Source organism: Jaculus jaculus, chromosome 5 (assembly GCF_020740685.1).
Source record: "Jaculus jaculus isolate mJacJac1 chromosome 5, mJacJac1.mat.Y.cur, whole genome shotgun sequence".
NCBI classification, from domain to species: Eukaryota; Metazoa; Chordata; class Mammalia; order Rodentia; family Dipodidae; genus Jaculus; species Jaculus jaculus.
This window is the reverse complement of record NC_059106.1, coordinates 31,563,717-31,584,187: the sequence shown is the minus strand read 5'-3', so window position 1 is coordinate 31,584,187 and position 20,471 is coordinate 31,563,717. Positions and strand designations below refer to the sequence as shown.

Sequence of the window (20,471 nt, the reverse complement as noted above, 5' to 3'; positions counted from 1 at the left end):
TTTAATGTGAATGATCCTGTGAGAGAGGGAATACTTTTCTCACTTCATAGATAAGAAAAAAATGAGGTCTGGAAAAGTTACATAACATGTCCAAAGTTAGACTTTTTGAGGTATATAGGCAAAAAAATCAAGACATATCATATTCTGTCCAAGAAAACATATGTAGGTGTTATAATCTATCTTAAAATCTATAACTGTTGTCTCACACTTTTATCATTTTGTGGTAATTTAATTAAACATGCCTTTTATGTTGGTTTTGCAATATCTAAACAGAGGTATACTTGGATGTACTGCTCCCTCTTTTGTGAATTTTCTTTCTCTCTTTCTGTCATTCTTTTTCTATCTTCCTCCCTTACTCCCTCCCTTCCTTTTTCTCTTTCTCACTATATTTGTTTATTCATACAAGTATTAAAGTCATATTACACAACTGATAACATGTAGAGGTTTTAAAATTCCACATAACATTCTTTTCTATAGCTTAATATTGCATATGAAATCAGTTTTTAATCATTTCTTAAAGTAAGATACATAGATTATATCAAATACACTTATGATCCATAAATAATAACAGAAGATAAAGCCAATAAGATTACTTACCACTGGAATTTACAATAAGGAGTGTCCAGTATGTTCCCATAAATAAACTAAATTCACAGATTCCTTGTTTGTTCTGGGCTGTATATGTTGTTATTATTTTTGAGTGTTTATTGTTTGTTGGACATCATGCTAGACATTATTAACAAGATCTTCATTGAAACTGTATGTGAGGGCTGGAGAGATGGCTCAGTGGTTAAGGCCCTTTGCTGCGAAGCCAAAAGACCTCAGTTCGATTCCCCACAACCCACATGAGCCAATGTACAAGGTGGCCCTTGCATCTGGAGTTCATTTGCACTAGCTGGAGGCCCTGGCATGCCCATTTGTTCCCTCTCTCTCTCTCTCTCTCTCTCTCGCTCTCGCTCTCAAATAAATAAAGAAAACTAAATTTTTTTAAAGAAAGAAACTGTATTTGATATTGTTCTCCCCAATTTTTATTGCAACTTATGTATAGTTTATATTATTTTTCTGAATGATAATAAAGAAATGGGAGAAACAGGTAAGTGAAATGGCTCGCCTAACAGCACATACCTAATAGGAAAGACAGCTGAATACAATATCCAAATCCCATACATAAGAATAACATGGCTGGTCAGGAGACCTAAATTCAATTCTTCATATGATGAAACAGTCATGTTTTCTTTTTGTTTGGGTTTTTTTTCATTGTTTAACATAGTGTGGTATATTCACATGTGTGTGAAAATGCATACACTACGTGTGCAAACATGCAAAGACCAGAAGAGAAGAACCTCAGGTACCCTCCTCTGTTACTCTACCACCTTCCTTCCCTGAAATGCAGGCTTTCAGTAAATCTGGAGCTCACTAGTTTGTTTGTTTGTTTTTTTCTTTTTCTTTTCTTATTTCTGCTATATTGGCTGACCACGAAGCCACAGTGAGCCTCCTGTTTCCACCACATCTTAGCCCTGGAGTCCCAAATATGCATGGTCAAGCTCAGCTTTACACGTGGGTGCTGGGGACTAAGCGGGTCCCCATGCTTGGGCTGGGTCATCATTCCCCCACATCCAGCTGTACTGGCAGTAATTATGTACCGCGAGCAAAGGTGCTTAACCGTAAGATTTACCCAGTCCTCCAGGATCACACTGAGGCTAAGCCAAGGAGGCAGCTAAGATGTGCTCAGAAGGCCACAGCAGAGATGGAAACTGCCAATCCAACAGCGTTTACAGAAAGTTTACAGCAGGTATCCAGAGGGGAATGGACGGCAAGACAGAGATGAGGACATGCCATTAAGGATTTCCTTCTAAATAGCCCCATGCATTGGCACATGTCTTCCCTTCTGTGTACTGATAGTGTTTATTAGCAAGCTAAAAAAAAAAAAACAATGAACTATTCTGTGTAGACACTGAAGGAAGCTCCTGGGAAAAGCTGAGACTCCAAGAATGGGTATTCATTCTCCCAGCCTTCTTAAAGAAGGAAGGGCGAACAGGGCGGGATTGACACCTTCCTCTCTAGGCATCCTGAAGTGAGGGAAGTCTGACCTGCTAGAGAGAAACCACTGTGGGCCCAGGCCCGCCCATCCACCACCCCCAGTCTTCAGTCAAAGGCAACCAGTGAAGGGCTGTGTTGCAGGAAAGTGGGCAGCCAAAAAGAGAGCAGACTGCAGGAAGTGAAACCTGGCAGCAAAAACAACCAGCACTAACCAGGGAACAGGGACATGTCTATAGGTATTTTAATTAGTAGCATCAAAGAGGTTAAGAAAAATGAACATACACTGGTGAAGAAAAAATAATCAGAGAGCAAGAAAAAAAATGATAAATACTTTAAAACAATAGACAAATGAAAATTAATTGAATGGGAAAGAAATTTTTTTTAAATCTCCCAAAAGACAAAGTAAAAAGAAGAGGAGATGGAAAATGAGAGAAGCATTAAGAAATACAGAGATCAAATCCAAAAAGCCAAAAGCACAACTTACAGGTGTTGGAGGAGCAGAGCAGATGGTAGAAAACACTACAAGCTGTCATAAAGAGTTTGTGGCGCTGTTTGGGAAGGTGTGGATCCCTCAGGAGGCGGATTTTTGTTGGAGGAAGTGTGTCACTGAGTGGGGGTGGTCCTTGAGAAATTACAACCCAGCTCCCCTTGCCATGGTCCCTTGCTCTGCTTTCTCCTCTCTGATATAATGATGTGACACTGGCTGTCTGCTTCTGCCATGATAGACTTTCCCTCAGAGCCCTGAGCCAAAACTAACCCTTTTCTTCCATAAGCTGCTTCTGATCAGGTATTTGGTTCCAACAACCAGAAGTAACTGATGCAGTTTCTTTTTTTTTCTTTTTTTTTTTTAATATTTTTATTTATTTATTTATTTGAGAGAGACCTACACAGAGAGAAAGACAGGTAGAGGGAGAGAGAGAGAATGGGCGCGCCAGGGCTTCCAGCCTCTGCAAACGAACTCCAGATACGTGTGCCCCCTTGTGCATCTGGCTAAAGTAGGACCTGGGGAACCGAGCCTCGAACCGGGGTCCTTAGGCTTCACAGGCAAGCGCTTAACCGCTAAGCCATCTCTCCAGCCCCACTGATGCAGTTTCTAAGCAAAAGTTTAAATAAAAGGGCCCAGATGAATGAAACGAATCCCATGGGAGCACATCATGAATATTCAGAACTCTGAGGAAAAAGAAAATATCTTACAAGTGTTCATGAGGAAAGAGAAAACATTACTTCAAAATATAATACATTAGATTAGCATCAAAGGTTTCAGCAGAGATAATACATGCTTAAAGCAGTGTGGCAATGTTTTTAAAATTCAGAAGGCAGGGCTGGAGGGATGGCTTAGCAGTTAAGGCATTTGGCTACAAAGCCAAAGAGCCCAGGTTGGATTCCCCAAGGCCCACGTTAGCCAGATGCACAAAGGGGCGCACACATCTGGAGTTTGTTTGCAGTGGCTGGAGGCCCTGGCCCTGGTGCACTCATTCTCTCTCTCTCTCTCTCTCTCTCTCTCTCTCTCTCTCTCTCTCTCTCTCCTCTTTCTCTGTCAAATAAATAAATAAAAATAAAAATATTAAAAAATAAAATAAAATTCTGAAGGCAAAGGTACACAAAGCTTGTATTTGTACATTCTGTCACCCAATCATGCTTGCAAAGACATTTTCAGACATGGAAGGACTCTGGAAATTTTTCTTTTCTATGCATCTTTTCTAAGAAAAAGTTTGAGAATCTACTTCATGGTCAGAGAAAGAATTATAATGATAATAGGACTTGCATCCAACACAGCCGTTGAATGAATCCAAAAGGTCAATAATTTGAAAAGGTTTTCATGAAAATTACTCTGCAGGAGATCTAAAGCAAACTGCACAAATTGTGCAACTCAGAGGTGAATGTCATCAAGAAAAACAGGCATTTCCTTTAACAAAAGAAGAGATCCATTTACAAAGCTGGATGAGGGCTAGAGAAATGGCTTAGTAGTTAAGGTGCTTGCCTGCAAGGCCAAAGGACCAGGTTCAATTCCCCAGGACATGCATAAGCCAGATGCACAAGGGGGAACACACATCTGGAGTTCGTTTACAGCCTCTGGAGGCCCTGGTGAGCCCATTCTCTCTCCCTACCTATTTCTCTCTCTCTCTCTCTCTCTCTCTCTCTCTCTCATAAACAAAGAAAATAATAAAATATTTTTAAAAAGAAACATTGTTCTTTTAAAAAAAGCTGGATGAGATTAGAAATAAGTCATGTGACTCCTTATCCCTTTGATATTAAAAAGAAGGGCAATTAGCAAGGTCAAGAGGTGGGAGGGAATAGCAAAAAGGTTTGCTGCAGAGTGGCACAGGCCAGTAATCCCAATACTCAAGAGGCTAAGGCAGAGATCCACCACTGAAAAGCTGGCCTGGGCTGCACAGTGAGACCCTGTCTCAGGAAGAAAGAGAGAGTCTTAATGCAGACCTACACAAACCAAACATAGCATGGCTTTCAGCTAGTTATTTAAGAAATGATGGTCCACTGGGCAAAAAATAAAATAACTTTTTTTTTTTTTTTTACTTATTTGAGAGAGACCGTGAACACACCAAGGCCTCTTGCTACAAGGAACTCTAGACTAGATAGATACATGTGTTACTTTGTGCATTTGGCTTTTACATGGATAGTGGGGAAGTGATCTCAGGCTGACAGTTTTGTAAGCAAGTCCCTTTAACCATGGAGCCATTTTCTCAGCCCCTAGAATATTCTTAAAGTAGCATGGGCTCAATTATTTAAGGCTCAATTCTTAGAGATAATAGACAAAACATACAATATTTAATTTAAAGAATTTACATGTCAGTTTTGTGAGAATATTAGACTCAATCAGGAGATTACAAATGAAGAGAACCAATGGATCAAAGGAGAGGACAGAGAAAAATATGAAGTGAAACACCACATTTGTCATGCTTGAGAATATTGATTATGTTAATGGTGAGGGGTATAGTTCCTAAAACCAGAAAACCAAATTTTCTACTGTTAGTCATCATTATTATAAATATGTTGAGCTGGAAAGTTGGCTTGTCAGGTAAGTCACTTGCCTGTGAAAGCCCAGGGACCCAGGTTCAATTCCCCAGGACTCATGTAAGCCAAATGCACAAAGTGGCACCTGGAGTCTGGAAGTTCATTTGCAGTGACTAGAGGCCCTAGCATCCCCATTCTCTCTATCTGCCTCTTTTTTGTGCTCTCTCTCTCTCTCTCTCACTCTTTCTCTCATAGATAAATAAATTTAATTAAAATGAATATGTCTTCCTATCCTTCTTTTCCTATAGTGCAAAGTCTACCTATTCCAAACCTATGTCTCAAATGTTTGTGATTTCACTTTCCCAGCTTCCATTCTCACTGCTGCACCTTGTCCTCTTAGTGGCTTCTCCTTAGGAGACATCACCACAAATGACAACCAAGTGTGTGTCAGGAGATGCCAAATGACCAGATTGTCCAGCTTGCAGGAGGTTTGGAGTCCTCAGGATGTCATCTAATCCATGCTGGTACAAAAAGGAAATGCATTGCTCTGGGTCAACTTTCTGCCACCCGCTCTTCTTTTATACGCCTGCTACTCGTATCTGAAAGACTGTTGTATGTTACCCATTTGAGACTGGGAGCAAGAGAAGTAGCAAACTGAGTTTTATAAGGAATTCTGGATTTTCAATTCCTACTTGTTTTCCATTTCAAATATACCAGTCCATTCATTCATATTCATTTTCTTAAAGAATAGAGAAACCAGAAATAGTTTGTTCTTCAATAGCAATCTCATCAGAGGATCTAGAAAATCCAAACTCCCAGAATTCGGTAAGGCAATGAGCAGGAAGACCAAGATGATCCCAAATAAAATAAATAAATAAATAAATAAAATAAAATAAGACTAAGGAAACCCATCCAAAGGGGGGAGAGTGAAAATGCACTCACAGTTTAACACATTTCTAAAGGGACAGTAGAGATTCTTGAAGCGTTTACTATGCTTGGGTATAAACACACTATGACCAATTACTGAGTGACACCTGGTACTTGATCCCCACTTACATTGCAGCAATGTGAGCCTTTTTTCCTCTTCCTAGACTCCTGCTGCTCATTCCTGGCAGAAGAGTCTGTACTGTGTCCCCAGTCTGGAGCATGATTACCGGCACATGCTCCAAGACTGGCTCCTCCTCATTCTTCGCTTTTCAGCTCAAGGTCACTGAAGAGACTTTTCTCCTGGCCACCCCTCTCTACCTCTCAGCCACTCTTACTACATCATCCTACTCACTTCTTTTGGTAAGGGAACCAGTGGAATAAGACATATGAACCTGACTCTGAATCAGGAAGTTGTGGTTTTTATTGTAACCCTTGTTTTCATTAAGAATTATTGCTTTAGGGCTAGAGATATGGTTTAGCAGTTAATGTGCTTGCCCGCAAAACCTAAGGACCCTGGTTCAACTCCCCAGGATCCACGTAAGCCAGATGCACATGGTGGTACATGCATCTAGAGTTCATGTGGAGTGGCTTAGAGGCCCTGGTGCACCCATTCTCTCTCTCTCTCTCTCTCTGTGTGTGTGTGTGTGTGTGTGTGTGTGTGTGTGTGTGTAACTAGACAGATAAATAAATAATATTTTTATAAAAAGAGTTATTGCTTTAGGTGTTGGCAAGATGGCTCAGCTGACAAGGTGCTTGTTGCACAAACATGCGGTCCTGAGTTCTGAGTCCCAGCACCCACATGTGGGGCTGCTGCAGCTCACCTGTAATTCCAGTGCTGAGGAGGCAGAGAGAGCATCCTCGGAGCTTTCTGGCTAGCTAATCCAGCCATTCAGTGATCTCAGGGCTCAGTGACAGACACTGTCTCAAAAATTAAGGTGGAGAGTTATTACAGAAGACACCTCTGGCATCCATACACATATGTGAAATGCACCGGCACATACACATGTGCCAACATACATGTGCATACATGCATACCTACCACATAAGCCTGCAAAAAAGAAATATTATTTCATTTTGTTTGTTTATCATTTATCTACTCATCCCCACACCCAATAAAACTCAATGAGACCAAGGATTTCTTTTGCTGTCCTTTGACCCCAGTACTTTCTGTTCCTAGCCAGTGCATGTTATACACTTATAATTTATAATTTTTAATTATAAATTATTATCATAATTTATAATTTTTTTAAAAAATGAATACTAACAGAGATTGCTAGTTTGTTTGTATTTTTTACATATGGGGTAGTCCATTCTTGGCAACAATATACACCTCTTACAGACAAGGGGGTTGGAAGAGCTATATAACCTGCCCAGTATCATGTAGAAATAGGAGGAGAACCTCTTGGATCCAAATCTAGGTTTGTATTCCCCAATCCTTCCTCATGGACATTATTCCATACTGTGTCCCTAAATTATGCAAGGCATGTGTAAGAGGCACTGGATATAAGAAGTGATAAAATTGGTTCTTGTTCTTTGAGAATGCATACTGTTTGGGTGAGAAGTCATTTCCATTGAGAGACAAATGATCATAGAAGGCATATTGCTCCCATAAGCATCCCTAACTTTAAAGGCAGGAGAACAAAGGTTCCAAAGGTAGTTCTTCATTCCAAGGATTAGAACCTATCTTGCAAAGAACTTGCTCGTCATTCTAAAATGCACTATCGGCAGGGTGATTTGAAAGATGTCAGGCACCTCAAATGGCTTGTAACTAAAATTTTTCCACTCCTAAAACTGGTGTCATTGAACACTGACAATTTTTAAATTTTACCTATGAAATATTATCAAATGAATTATATGTGTTTGAGTGTTACTAAATATTGGGATTTTTCTCAAGTTTGTGTTTAAGGACTAGCTACTTCTAAATAATGAGACCTTTGTCTTTAATATAGTCTTTTTGGCCCATATTCACACTATCTTACTCAGAAGGTCTGAAGAGAGCCTAGAAACACATTGTCAGGGTCTTCTGGCAACCCTGGTGTGCAGCAGGTTTACAATCAGTAACAAGCATAAATTAACCTTTACTTAAACACTCAGTGTCTTCTTTTTATCTGCACCTATTATTAAACTGCAAGTTCAGTGCAGCTAATACAAGTGGCAGTTGCCCCTTTCCTGGGTCTTTCCACAAAATTACTTATTAATTCAATATCTAAGACAGCCTTCCTAAAGTTTGCCTAACTCAGAAAAATTATAATCTTCAAGAAAGAAAAAAAAAAAGCTATTTCTTGTTTTGAGGCAAGCCCAATAGAACGACATTTTTTTAATGCGAGAGTGAGGGGGGGGAGAGAGAATTGGTGCACCAGGACCTCCAGCCACTGTAGTTGAATTCCAGACACATGTGCCACCTAGTGCACATGTGCAACCTTGTGAACTTACATTACCTTGTGTTTGGCTTATGTGTGACCTGGAGAGCAGAACCTGAGTGTTTAGGCTTTACAGGCAAGTGCCTTAACCACTAAGCCATCTCTCCATCCCCTCCCCCCAAAAAGCTTTTTTTTAGAGCCATGGACTTTCCCATAACATTTACAACATTGTGTCTCACTTCTTCATAATTATAATGCCCAACTGCAAGCCACTTCCCCCTTGCCTCTTCAGCTCACATACCTTGATGCGTTTATCTATAGAACATGATAACACTGAATATTTTGGGCTGAAGTGATACTTGCTAAAAAATCTAAGTGTTCTTTTTCATTTTATGGTCATTTGGCCTTCTAAACTTTCTTTTGGCAGAATGCTAAATATTAGTAATATAATAATTAAAAACTACATGCTTGACCATACATATACATGTGTGTGTACATACAAAGGCCTCAAATAACATCCTTATAATTTTGACAATTTCTCCTAGAAATTCACAAGATAGACAAAGTGCTCAAGGTTAAGCCCAGGGCCTTGCACGTGCTAGGCAAATGCTCTACCACTGAGCCACACCCTCAGCACAGAATACTTTTAAGTACTAGTAAGATGTTAACATTCCCTTAACAGAATAAGCTCTGCATTAGCCTAAGAATAGCTTTACCTTCCTGAAATAAAGTTCTGAAATATAAGCACAGTCAATTTATCTTCAACTATTGAATCTCCAGGAACTTGAGTCCTCAACTCCCAACTAAGAATGGATAATTAAGCTTTATCTAAATATGTTACTGCTCAGTGGTAAACAGAGCTTCGTGAGAACCAGGCAGTATTCCACAGCATCATTGGCTGCTCACAGTTTTTCACCTGCGTATTCATCTCCCTTTGTTCCCTCTCTCTTCTCTCCTCCCTCTTCTCTCCATTTGATTCAGTTTCCTGCTAAATATTCATATACACATACACTTTTCTTTCACAGTGAATCTTTTAACCATGTAAGTAGTAATGCAATGCTTATCAATGGGTTCTCAGTGATTCTGAGCCATGATGACATACAAACATAAGTTAATGCTCCATTGGTCATCTCTGTTCATTCATGTTTGACTGTGTGTAAATGAAGATCTCATAGTCTAAGTGAATAAATGGAAATGCTACCTGGAAAATTCATGCATGTACATATATACATACATATCTGTGTACAAGTACTTGTATGTGTGTATACACGTTGAAAAATCTTTGAAATAAGGATAATCTCAGAATAGTATATACTAGATTATATGTCCATGTCCTTTACACCACTGGCTTTCAAACAGAAGCAGTTTTGCAAAATTTCTTCTCACATTGGGGTGCATGCTACTGGTATCTAATGGGTAAAGGCAAAATGGGATGCAAAAGAAATCTAAAAATTGGAAAGACAGTCTCCATAACAAAGGACTATCTGATCCAAAGCATTAATAGTACCAAGACTGAGAGACCTTGCTCTATAGAGTAGTCTGAGGCATTAACTAATGGGAAAGCTAACCTCCTCACTCTATCCCAGGCAACCAACTGCATAATAATTCTCACTCTCAATGGTCAAAACTAATTATATATATGCTTTATCCCTCTCTATCCTATTAGTGGTCATTTATTCTTAGTATCCTAGGCATGTTCACAGTGTGAGTGAAAAAATTGGCTAGATGGTATGGGAAAGATTATAGCAAACCTATCCTGATAGCTTCTGGTCCAATATTTTATGCATGGTACAGACATTTAAAAAAAGAAGAAGAAATGCAAGGCTAGATAAATGCCTTAGCAGTTAAGGCATTTGCCTGTGAAGCCTAAGGACTCATGTTCAACTGTCCAGGTCCCATGTAAGCCACATGCACAAGGTGACACAAACACACAAGGTGACGCAAGTGCACAAAGTTGCAAATGAGCACAAGATGGCATACACATCTGGAGTTCTATTGTAGTGGCTAGAGAGCCTGGTATGCCAATTCTGTCCTCTCTCTCTCTCTCTCTCTCTCTCTCTCTCTCTCTCTCTCTCTCTCTCTCTCTCTTCCAGTCTCATAAAAAGGAAATGTGGGCATATTTTATAGTATAGCTCATTTCTTTTTTACCACTGTGTTATTTTTTTGAAAAGTTCATACATGTATATAATGTATTTTGGTCACATTTATCCCCCATTATCCTCTCCTACTCTCATTGACCCTCTTGCTCTTCCCAATTAGTTCTACTCTCATGTAGAGTATGTGTGTGTGCATGTGTGTCCCAATGGGTTTAATTAGGGTTGCTTGCATTATGATGGATTGGGCTTGTTTTATGAAGTATTTACTAGAACACGGGCACTTTACCAATGGCTACATGACTAAAGAAAATGTCTCCCCTCCCCCCAGCAATCATTATCTGCTGCAGAGAGGGATGAGGCCCTGTAAGCTCCTCCTTCCCTAGCAACCATTGAGTGTCTATAAATCCTCAGGGAGGGATGAAGCCATGTGAGTTCCTACCCTATCCAAAAGGAAATACTGACAGGCCCTATCTTGTACAGGTCTTTGAGAGGTAATCACAGCTGCTCTATCTTGTGCAGAAGCTATAGTTTCACAGCACTGCTCCCCATCCTCTGGTACACAGATTCTTTGGGCCTCCTCTTCTACAGTGTTCTTTGAGCATTGGGATGATATACTTGTCCCATGTAGGGCTGTGTGATATTTTGCTGATTGGCAACTTAACAGGACCTTGAATGACCTACGAAACAAGCCCCTGGGTGTGTCTATGGGAGATTATCTAGATTGAATTTGCCACTGGGCATGGCTGTGAGGAATTATCTTGATTAGGTTAACTAAGGTAAGAAAACTCAACTGTGCTTTGAAGCACTCTAACATTCTCAGGTATACAAAAAGCCCTTCAATCATAGTTCTCTACTAGGTTTGGCATGTGGGAAAGCAAGGATGAAGCTGTGAAAGATTTAGCCCAGATGATTAATCCTCATTTAAGTCATAAATTATTTTAATTTATTTATTTATTTGTAAGCAGAGAGAGGGGAAAGAGTGGGAGGGAGTGGTCACGCCAGGGTCTTTAGCCACTGCAAGTGAACTCCAGATGCAAGTGCCACTTTGTGCATGTGGCTTTTATGTGGGTACTGGGGAACTGAACCTAGGTCATCAGGCTTTGCAGGCAAGTGCCTTAACCACTGAGAAATCTTTCCAGGTCCTCAAAGATGTATTTTAAAGAGTAGCCATCTACCTTTTTTATAGATCAAGGCTTTTATAGGAAGAAGCACTAATTGAATGAGAAAATGCCCACTCAATGTGGAAACAGACCCTAGAAATGGACTGTTACTAAAACCTGAAAGGCATACAAAGCTGGAAGGCCATCAGAGCAAGCCTTGAGGTACATATGGCATTGCTCTGGCTGCAAACTCTCTGAAGCACAGCCTCAGTACCAACTAGCTGCCTGCATGCACACAATCAGCACTATGCTGCCAGAGGTCTCCAAAGCACAATGTGCTGGATTAGTAATTCTGCTTCCATAACCCTTCTAACTTGAATGCAGAACTGAACAGAACAGGTAGGGCCCTGGTGCTGCTGAGCCAAGTGAACACAAAATAACAGTGATAACATCCTTCTTGGCAGCCCAGCACATTTAAGCATAATCACAAAATGCAATGAGTGTGTAATTAAACAGCACTCTGAAGGCCTAAAGGAGAATAATCTGGACGGCAAATGGTCAACAAGTTCTTTCAGAAGTCAAAAGTAACATTTAGCTTATGCAGAAGTTGAGGCTCTAAGATCAGTCTAGCCATGACGTGGGTTCCCTCTCTAGAGAGTCAGCATATACTCATATTTATTTAGCAGCATAGATGTTCCACTTCTACTTCCAAATTCATAGTCTAGCAAATGGCAAGATTATCTGTTACCAAAATAAACAGAGGCAAATGAAAAGAGATTTTTTTAAGAGTAACTAAAGAACTCCAAAATATGTCAGCATTGGTTATCTTCAGAAAGACTACAATGGTATACTGAGATCCTTGGTTTAGAAATCTATGAAATGATTTGATATTGAGTTTAAGTACATTATAGGGTTGTTTTAAGACCTGAAAACTCAAACCATGCTTATTTTTATTTTTAAATGATGTTCTTCCATTTTTCTATATACTTGACACTGGATACATTGATTAGTTTTTCTGTAAATCAATATTCTATGAATAAATTACCATGACAAAATATATCCTCAGTTCTGACATTCTTCTCTGATAAATACCAATTTTACAAAGGACTAAATTTATATGTGTCATCCCAGTTTCTGAAGCTACTGATTCATCACTTAAGAAGCCTTAGGACAGACTTATAAAGATATATGAAGAACATTAGGCCCAGTGTATATTTTAATTATGAAGAAACTGTTTTCCAAACAGGTAATACAGACAGCTACAATCAAAAGTAAAAACAAGAGTGGTCGCAGCGGCTCTCCAAGCTTCGCCATGCCGCCCAAGGACGACAAGAAGAAGAAAGACGCCGGGAAGTCGGCTAAGAAAGACAAAGACCCAGTCAACAAGTCTGGGGGCAAGGCCAAAAAGAAGAAGTGGTCCAAAGGCAAAGTTCGGGACAAGCTCAACAACCTAGTCCTGTTTGACAAAGCTATGTACGACAAACTCTGTAAAGAAGTTCCCAACTATAAGCTTATTACCCCTGCTGTGGTCTCTGAGAGACTGAAGATCTGCGGTTCCCTGGCCAGGGAAGCCCTTCAGGAGCTCCTTAGTAAAGGACTTATCAAACTGGTTTCAAAGCACAGAGCTCAAGTGATTTACACCAGAAATACCAAGGGTGGAGATGCCCCCGCTGCTGGTGAAGATGCATGAACAGGTTCAACTCAACTGACTGTACATTTGGAAAAATAAAATTTATTAAGTCAAAAAAAAAAAAGTAAAAACAAGGGCTGGATTGCTTAGCAGTTAAGAAGCTTGCCTGTGAAGCCTAAGGATTCATGTTTGACTCTCCAGGTCCCACATAAGCCAGACGCACAAGGTCACACAAGCGCACAAGGTCACACATGCACACATGATGGCACATGCATCTGGAGTTCGACTGCAGTAGCTGGAGACCCTAGCACACCAATTCTCCCTCTCTTTCCCTCTCACGCACACACACGCACACACACACTCACTTTTGTTCGCTCTCTCATAAAAAAATCACAAAAAAGCACAAACAAAAGTCTAAAACTCCTCTCCAAATAAATTGATTGTCCAAATAAAACCAAGTGAATATCACTTATTCAAGCCAAATACATTAACTCTGATCAATATCATCTCTTTGAACAAAAATGTGAAAGCAACATTGAGGAATCAAGAGCAAAATTACAGTAATGGGAAAGACTACACAGATTTCATGGCTGGATGATCTAGAATTGATATGGACTTCCTAATTTACCAGCACACCACTTAAACAGGTTGTTCAACTGTTTTCAGACTGTAATTACTTGAGAGTTCTAACAATTACATCAAATGACACAGATATGGCATCTAACGTACAGTAGGTACTCAATACATAACATCTCCCATGAATCCAGAACTGCCTCAAAAGAGCTGTACCACTTTTTAGAAAAAATATTTGGCTTTGTAGGTCTATTTCCTCAACTGAAAATGAGATTAAACCAAATGAACTCCATTATTCCTTTTACCTTATCAAAACATAAATAACTTCCTGGACTGGGAATATAGCTCAAAGGTTGAGCATCTGCTCTACAAGTGTTTTTAACTGCTCAGCCTAGTCTGTGCAAGGCCCTGGGCTCAATTCTTAATACAAAAAGTGCAATACCCAAAGGAACTCACATTTAACTTCAATAAATATTTAAGTATCCTCTATGGCTCTGGCCACCAGAAAGGTATTGATGTGTTCAGAAAAAGGATATCTAACTTTCCACTTTAATTTCCAAAAAAGAAAAAATAGTGGGAAAAACCAAAGAACTCTATCCATAAGAAAAGTGCAGTTTATTACAAATTTATTGTCATAAATAAAAATGCTAAATAAATAAAATATGCTAAATATTACTCCCTCTTTTTAGTTAGAGTATAAAATGAGAAATAAAATGCTTATAAGTACTTACTTAAGAGAATTAGTGAAAGTTTTGGGAAGAAAAATAATGACTAACTAAGAAACTTCCCTTCCTATGTGTGTCTTATGCTAGATTTTACATTTTAAGATTCTGAAAACAGAAGAGAATAAAATGTTTCCCAAGCATTATTTTAGTAGAGATAAATAATGACAGAAGAAGGGAGTTGACAGGCTCTCCATATTGCTTTTCATTTATTTATTATTCCTTTGAAAGCAGAGACAGAGAGAATGAGCAACAGGGATTCTTGCCACTGCAAACTCCAGATACATGTACTGCTTTGTGCATCTGGCTTCATGTGTGTACTGGGGAATCGAACCCAGGCTGTCAGGCTTTGCAAGCAAGTGCCTTTAACCACTGAGCCATTTCCCCAGCCCTCCATATTACTTTTGAACCATATATTATGGATTTACATTTTCTGAAAATAAAATACAATGGAAAGCCTGAAGCAAGGGTCAAATTCCTAAAGACCTATTAACTGATATAAGTGAAAATTTTACCCACAAAATTTTGCCTCCTCTTCCTTTTGTAAGTAAATCATTATCAATGGATTTTTTTTCACTGCAGATAAATCTTTTTGAAAATAGCACTGTAAGCCGGGCGTGGTGGCGCACACTTTTAATCCCAGCAGTCGGGAGGCAGAGGTAGCAGGATCACCGTGAGTTCGAGGCCACTCTGAGACTACATAGTTAATTCCAGGTCAGCCTGGGCCAGAGTGAAACCCTACCTCGAAAAACCAAAAAAATAAAAAAATAAAGAAAAAGAAAATAGCACTGTATATGTTCAAGACATTATATAAAATCTTGATAAGAGATTTTAATCATATTTTCCAAAAGCATCCTTCCAGGTTTGTTTTGTTATTATACATGTCTAACAGCATTTAACTGTGCTATAAAGCTCCAGGATACACATCTCCAATGATTAAGCACCACCAAAAGAGAAAAAAAAACAAAAACATGAAAATAGAAAGGAGATTCCTCAGAAAGATCAAGGGGTTTATGGCATGAGTGGGAGAAGAGTAAGACAGCATAATGGGTGGTGAATATGACCAATATATACATGTAAGAAATTGTCAAAAATGAAATATTTAAAAAGAATACAGGACTAGAGAGATTTCTCAGTGGTTAAAGGTGCTTGCCTGCAAAGCCAAAGGACCTTGGTTTGATTCCCCAGGACCCACTTAAGCCAGATGCACAAAGCAGCACATGCATCTGGAATTCGTTTGCAGTGACTGGAGGCCCTGGTGTGCCCATTATCTCTCTATATAGCTCAGATAAATCTCTTCTCTCTCTCTCTCTCTCCCCCCCCAATAAATAAAAAAATTAAATTAATATCTAAACTGTATGAAATAAATGATATAATCATTTTCTACAAAATCAACAGCTGTGTCACATAGGCTCTTTTTCTTCCCTGGAAGATTATGGAAGCATAATGTCCCCAACATGAGTTGTGTGCAGAGATCCAAGAACACCAGAAATGTGCCTTGGGTACATACTAAAGTGTATCTCTAGACCACTGGAAGGAGGCTATGTCCCACTCCTGTTGTTGCTACAAATTTTACATGTGATATTTTTGGATAAGTCACTTCTGTCTAGAACTGTTTCTCGATGAAAAAACAGGTGGAAACACCTGATCCCTTTCAGACTCCTAGTTCCCAGAGTGAACATCTGCACAGATCTTCAGGACAGGATGCTAAGGGCAAGCAAGACGCCCTGGGAAAAATTGCATTCATGGGAACATAGATTCTGGTCTTTGTGGAGTTGTCAGAAAGTACCAGTTTCTGTAGCGAACCAGACACTAGAGTTCCTGGCTCTGGCTTCAGCTAGAGAACAGCATTGGTGAACGTGAAGCACATAGAGAAGTCAACTCTTGCTGAACAAAAGCAAGGAATACAGGGGGGCTGTGTCCCCTCACAAGCATGGACCCTTGATGTCTTCAGCTGTTCATCATGTTTAGAAGGCACTGAATGAACTGAAGCAGCCTATGCTTCCTGATCGTAGAAAAATAATTCTAGGGGCTGGCAACATAGCTCAGTGGTACAGCACGTGCCTAGCAAGTGTTAGGCCCCAGGTTTTATCTGCAATGAAAGAAGGAGAGAGAAAGCAATTCTCAACATAGTTTTATTTCCCAGCCCCACATGTGACCCTTCAAAGAACACTCATTTTCATGTAGCAGCTGCCTTGCTTACAGAACCACAGGGTCACCTTCATGAAACAGGGTATAAATCCTGACTCTACTGTCTAACTGTTGTGCAGTCTTAGACCGGAAGTTTAACCCCTCTGTGTTTCAGATTCATTTTCTTTTTTTTTTTAATTTAATTTATTAGTTTTCATTTCAGTGAATACAGGCAGTTTGGTACCATTATTTAGGCTCATCTGTGATCAGATTCATTTTCTATTAAAAAAAAACAGGAAACAATAAAACCTAACTCAGAAGACTGTTATGAAAAGTCATCAACGTAGTTCATTCTAAGCCGTTTACCCAGAGCCTGACAGAGAGTCAATGTTAAGATAAATATAATGAGAAGCCAGGTATATTGGTGCACACCTTTAACCCCAGCACTTGGGAGGTTGAGATAGGAGGGTCACCTGAGCTTGAGGCCAACCCCAGACTATATAGTGAATTCCAAGTCAGTCTAGGCTAGAATGAGATCCTACCTCAAAAAATAAAGAAAAGACAAGGGAAAAGAAAAGAAATACAATGAGAGAGAGAGAGAGTGAGTGAGAGAGAGAGAGAGAACACCTGAGACTCCTGAACAGGCTCACCTAAAGGCCATACACAATTTCCTGGCATCTGCTGATCATCTTCTGAGCAGACACTATGGCAGAGATTCAAAGCTGGGCTCAGTCTTACTAATAGGATCCTCAGCAATCAGGAGGAAATGAGATTATCCTCAAAGCAGGAAAGTTACTGCAGTTTAAGATAAAATCTTTAAAAGACCATAAACAACCACAAGCACATGCACTCACGCACAATAGTCATACAGAATCAAAGAAAAAGGGGTGGGATTTTTCATTTTTACTTGCTCCAGTGCCATCAGCATTAAAAGTTTCAGAATTTCTAACTGTGACTCCCTGAAGACTATGTAGTTCAGCTCTCTCACTTGATAGATACCTGAGACTCAGAGAGGTTAAACAACTTGCTTGAGGTAATGCAGCAGTAAATGGAAGTGCTGATACAAGGTTGTCTACCCAGTACTTCACTCGTTACCTTTCAGGAGGTCCACACCTGGTTCTTGCTGTGTCAAAGAAAATGAACACATAAAATAAAATAAAAAACCACTCCCACACAAAGTTTCCTCACTGTTCTCAGGTTCCTAAAATGTAAAGAAACAACATCTCCTTAGGCCTCCCAGAGCCTCCCACAGTGGGAACTGCGATGACTCCCAATCAACCTGCTGCCCTCTTGCCAGCCATCCCTAGAGTTTCCTCCTTCCTTTCGGTTGCTTCCTTGCATTCATTCCTGAAGGCTGATTCTAGTGGATCCTCAGTAAAAGGCTCAGGCTCTTCCCATGGCAGAAGCCATAATGTGCTAAGTTGCCAATTCTCAGCTTTCCTCCAATGCCAGAAGGAACCTCCAGACAAGAGATTCAGAGCTAGTGGAGTTCCCCTCAGCTTTCCCCCGTCAGTCCATCTAGAACTGAGTCCTCCCTCCCTAACTGTAGTCCACCCTATCACCAACCAACTGGATGAATGCTTGAGAGGTCACAGAGCCCTGAGGTATGCCTAACACAGAACAGAAGGACAAAGACATCAAGGAAGGAAAATCGGACTGGCTGGGAGGAGGGGGGGGGGAGGGAGTCAGTAGGAGCAACACTGACTAAATCTCCAAGTCTGGATCTTGGAGACAGCTCTGCTGCTGTTGTGTGACTCACTGCTGAGTGGCCAGAAGTGCCCAGGGGATGGCACAGGTTTAATTACACGCTCCGCTAGCTGACTGGCAGCAGGCTAGTGCCCCAGGCTACACACAGGAAGTGGGCAGGGGCTACCTCTAAGTGGCAGACTTGAAGTCTCCTCCCAGCTTGCTTTTCTCTGCTCCTCTGAAGTTTCCCACTCTATTAGATGGGCATACCCTAAGCTCTCCTCAACTTCAGTGGCACCAATCCCCAAAGCAGACTCCCCTTTCCCGCTCCTTGCCATCCACAGGGTTGTAGGGAAGCATAAGCTGCTGAGGTGTCTATCACCCAGAGCAGGAAAACTCGGGCATCCCAGAGACAGGTGTCCAAAGCTGACAGACATGAGGCACTTCTGGACCCTCTGGGCATTGAGCCTGGGGTTCAGTCAGCGCTCAGCTCGGAGGGTGGAGACATAAGCAACACAAATGCTAAGTCTTCTTTCCCTCGAGCACGCACCTGCAAAACCAAGGGACGCCTCTGCTCATGCCCTCTTCCCATCTCCCTACCTGAATTCCGGTACCAGGTTAGGCTGCAGCCCATAGAAAGCAGCGGAGAGTGTCACCAGCCATCCGGGCTTGTAACTCCCGTTCTCGCACTCCAGATAAGGCGGAGACCACTTGACATAGCTCCGGTCCCCAACGAGCCCGTTCCTGCGCCTCCAGCTGTGGCCCAGGCCCCGGGGCTCCTGGTTGGAGCCGCCGCCGCCGCGGCGGTGCAAGTGGGGCCTCCACTTGCGCCGAAGGCCGTGGAACCACTCGGTCTCCAGCGTGGCGTTGGCCAGGTGATGAGCCGAGGAGGACAGGTCCTGGAGCAGGATGCGACTCTCCTCGCGCGTGGCCTGCAGGAAGACCTGCGGGGCGGGCGCGGATAGCGACTCGGTGCTGAAGGTGATGGCCGCCCGGGAGATGCTGGGCTCGCCCTCCAGGAGACTCCGCACCAGCGCCTGGTACCACTCCATGTCATCCTGCAAGTTCTGCTCCCGAGACTTATTGCTTTGCAGCATCATATTGAGGAAGTTGGTGGCGTGTGTCAGCGTGTCCAGCGCCCCGTGCAAGGAGGGATGGGAGCTGGCCAGGACTGGCGACTTCGCCGCCGGCAGGCCAGCTAACTCATAGCGGCCTGAGCAGTTGGTCCGCTTCAGCTGGTGGGAGTCCCCGGTGTAGAGGTAAGAGGCCACGTCCGTGGGCACCTCCTCGGCGAGTTTCTGTGCTAAGATGGTGCCGTCGGTGGAGCGGCTCCAGGGAGCCGAGGGGTCTGGGGCAGGGGCTCGAGCCAGCTGCTTGGCTCTCAGGGTCCTCTCTCGAGGGGGATCCGGCCGTCCCGGGGGGTCGCGGCTGGCGCCAACAGCTCCCAATCCCAAATGAACGAGCAGGAGGCAGAGGAGTAAGGGGTTCGCCATGGCTCCCATTGGTGTCGCCCGGTGGAGAGGAGGTAACCAAAACGAAGAGTCACTTTGTAAATTTTGGTCTTCAAGAAACGAAGAAGCAAGACTTTTATGAAGGGGCGGGGGTAGGGTCTTCTTCCCTCCCCTGCCTTCTCCAGGTGGCACCCAGTCCAAAGGGACTTTCAAAAAAGAATGCTTGTGGAATTGGTCCGGCTGGCTGGAGCTGCCGTCACAGGAAATCGGATCACCTGTGGCGGTGCGGGCTGCACCCGCTCCACCATAGGTCGGCTCGGGGATTACGCACCTCGCAGCCCGGAGCCGAACAGGTTACATGCCCCTCGTGCCGCCCGCAGCTATAGTTAGCCCGCTTACGTCTTTCTGCTCGGCCGCTTCCACTGCCGCTCTCATTGAGGTGTGTTCAAGGGCTGCTGCTGCTCGTGATGATGCTGATACCGCTGCCGCCGTCGCCGCTGCTGCTGCTGCTGCTGCTGCCACCGCGGCCGCGGGAGACGCCGCTCCACCATCTCCGCCGCCGCGGGTCGTTCCCGCCTCCAGCCTCTGGCTCCTCCTCGACCCCTTCGCCCCGGGGCCGGCCGGGGGCGCAGCGCGCACCGAGCCGCGCCGGGAGAGAGCGAGTGCGCGCGGAGCGAGCGCACGAGCGTGGCCCGGGCGAGCCAAGCCTTCCCGAGCCCAGGGAGCCCGGCAGCTGGTTGACCGGCCACAAACCCGTACACGGATGCCGCGGCCCCTGCTCTC

At 42.4% G+C, this 20,471-nt stretch overlaps 2 protein-coding genes across 2 annotated transcripts in view; one reads left to right on the top strand and one right to left on the bottom strand.

Annotated features, from left to right (window-relative positions):
* The window catches only part of Gpr158 (G protein-coupled receptor 158), a 344,357-nt gene extending 324,255 nt beyond the window's left edge, over positions 1–20,102 (bottom strand). The window contains exon 1 of the mRNA XM_004659673.3: positions 18,838–20,102. Coding sequence (XP_004659730.3) covers positions 18,838–19,739 — 902 coding nt within the window. The 5' untranslated portion in view covers positions 19,740–20,102. The remainder of the gene's footprint in view (positions 1–18,837) is intronic.
* Positions 12,785–13,250, top strand: LOC123460936 (40S ribosomal protein S25-like). The gene has a single exon (XM_045151253.1). It carries the CDS (start codon positions 12,809–12,811, stop codon positions 13,184–13,186), a length of 378 nt encoding a protein of 125 aa, XP_045007188.1. The 5' UTR covers positions 12,785–12,808; the 3' UTR covers positions 13,187–13,250.
* Positions 20,103–20,471: the final 369 nt, after the last annotated feature.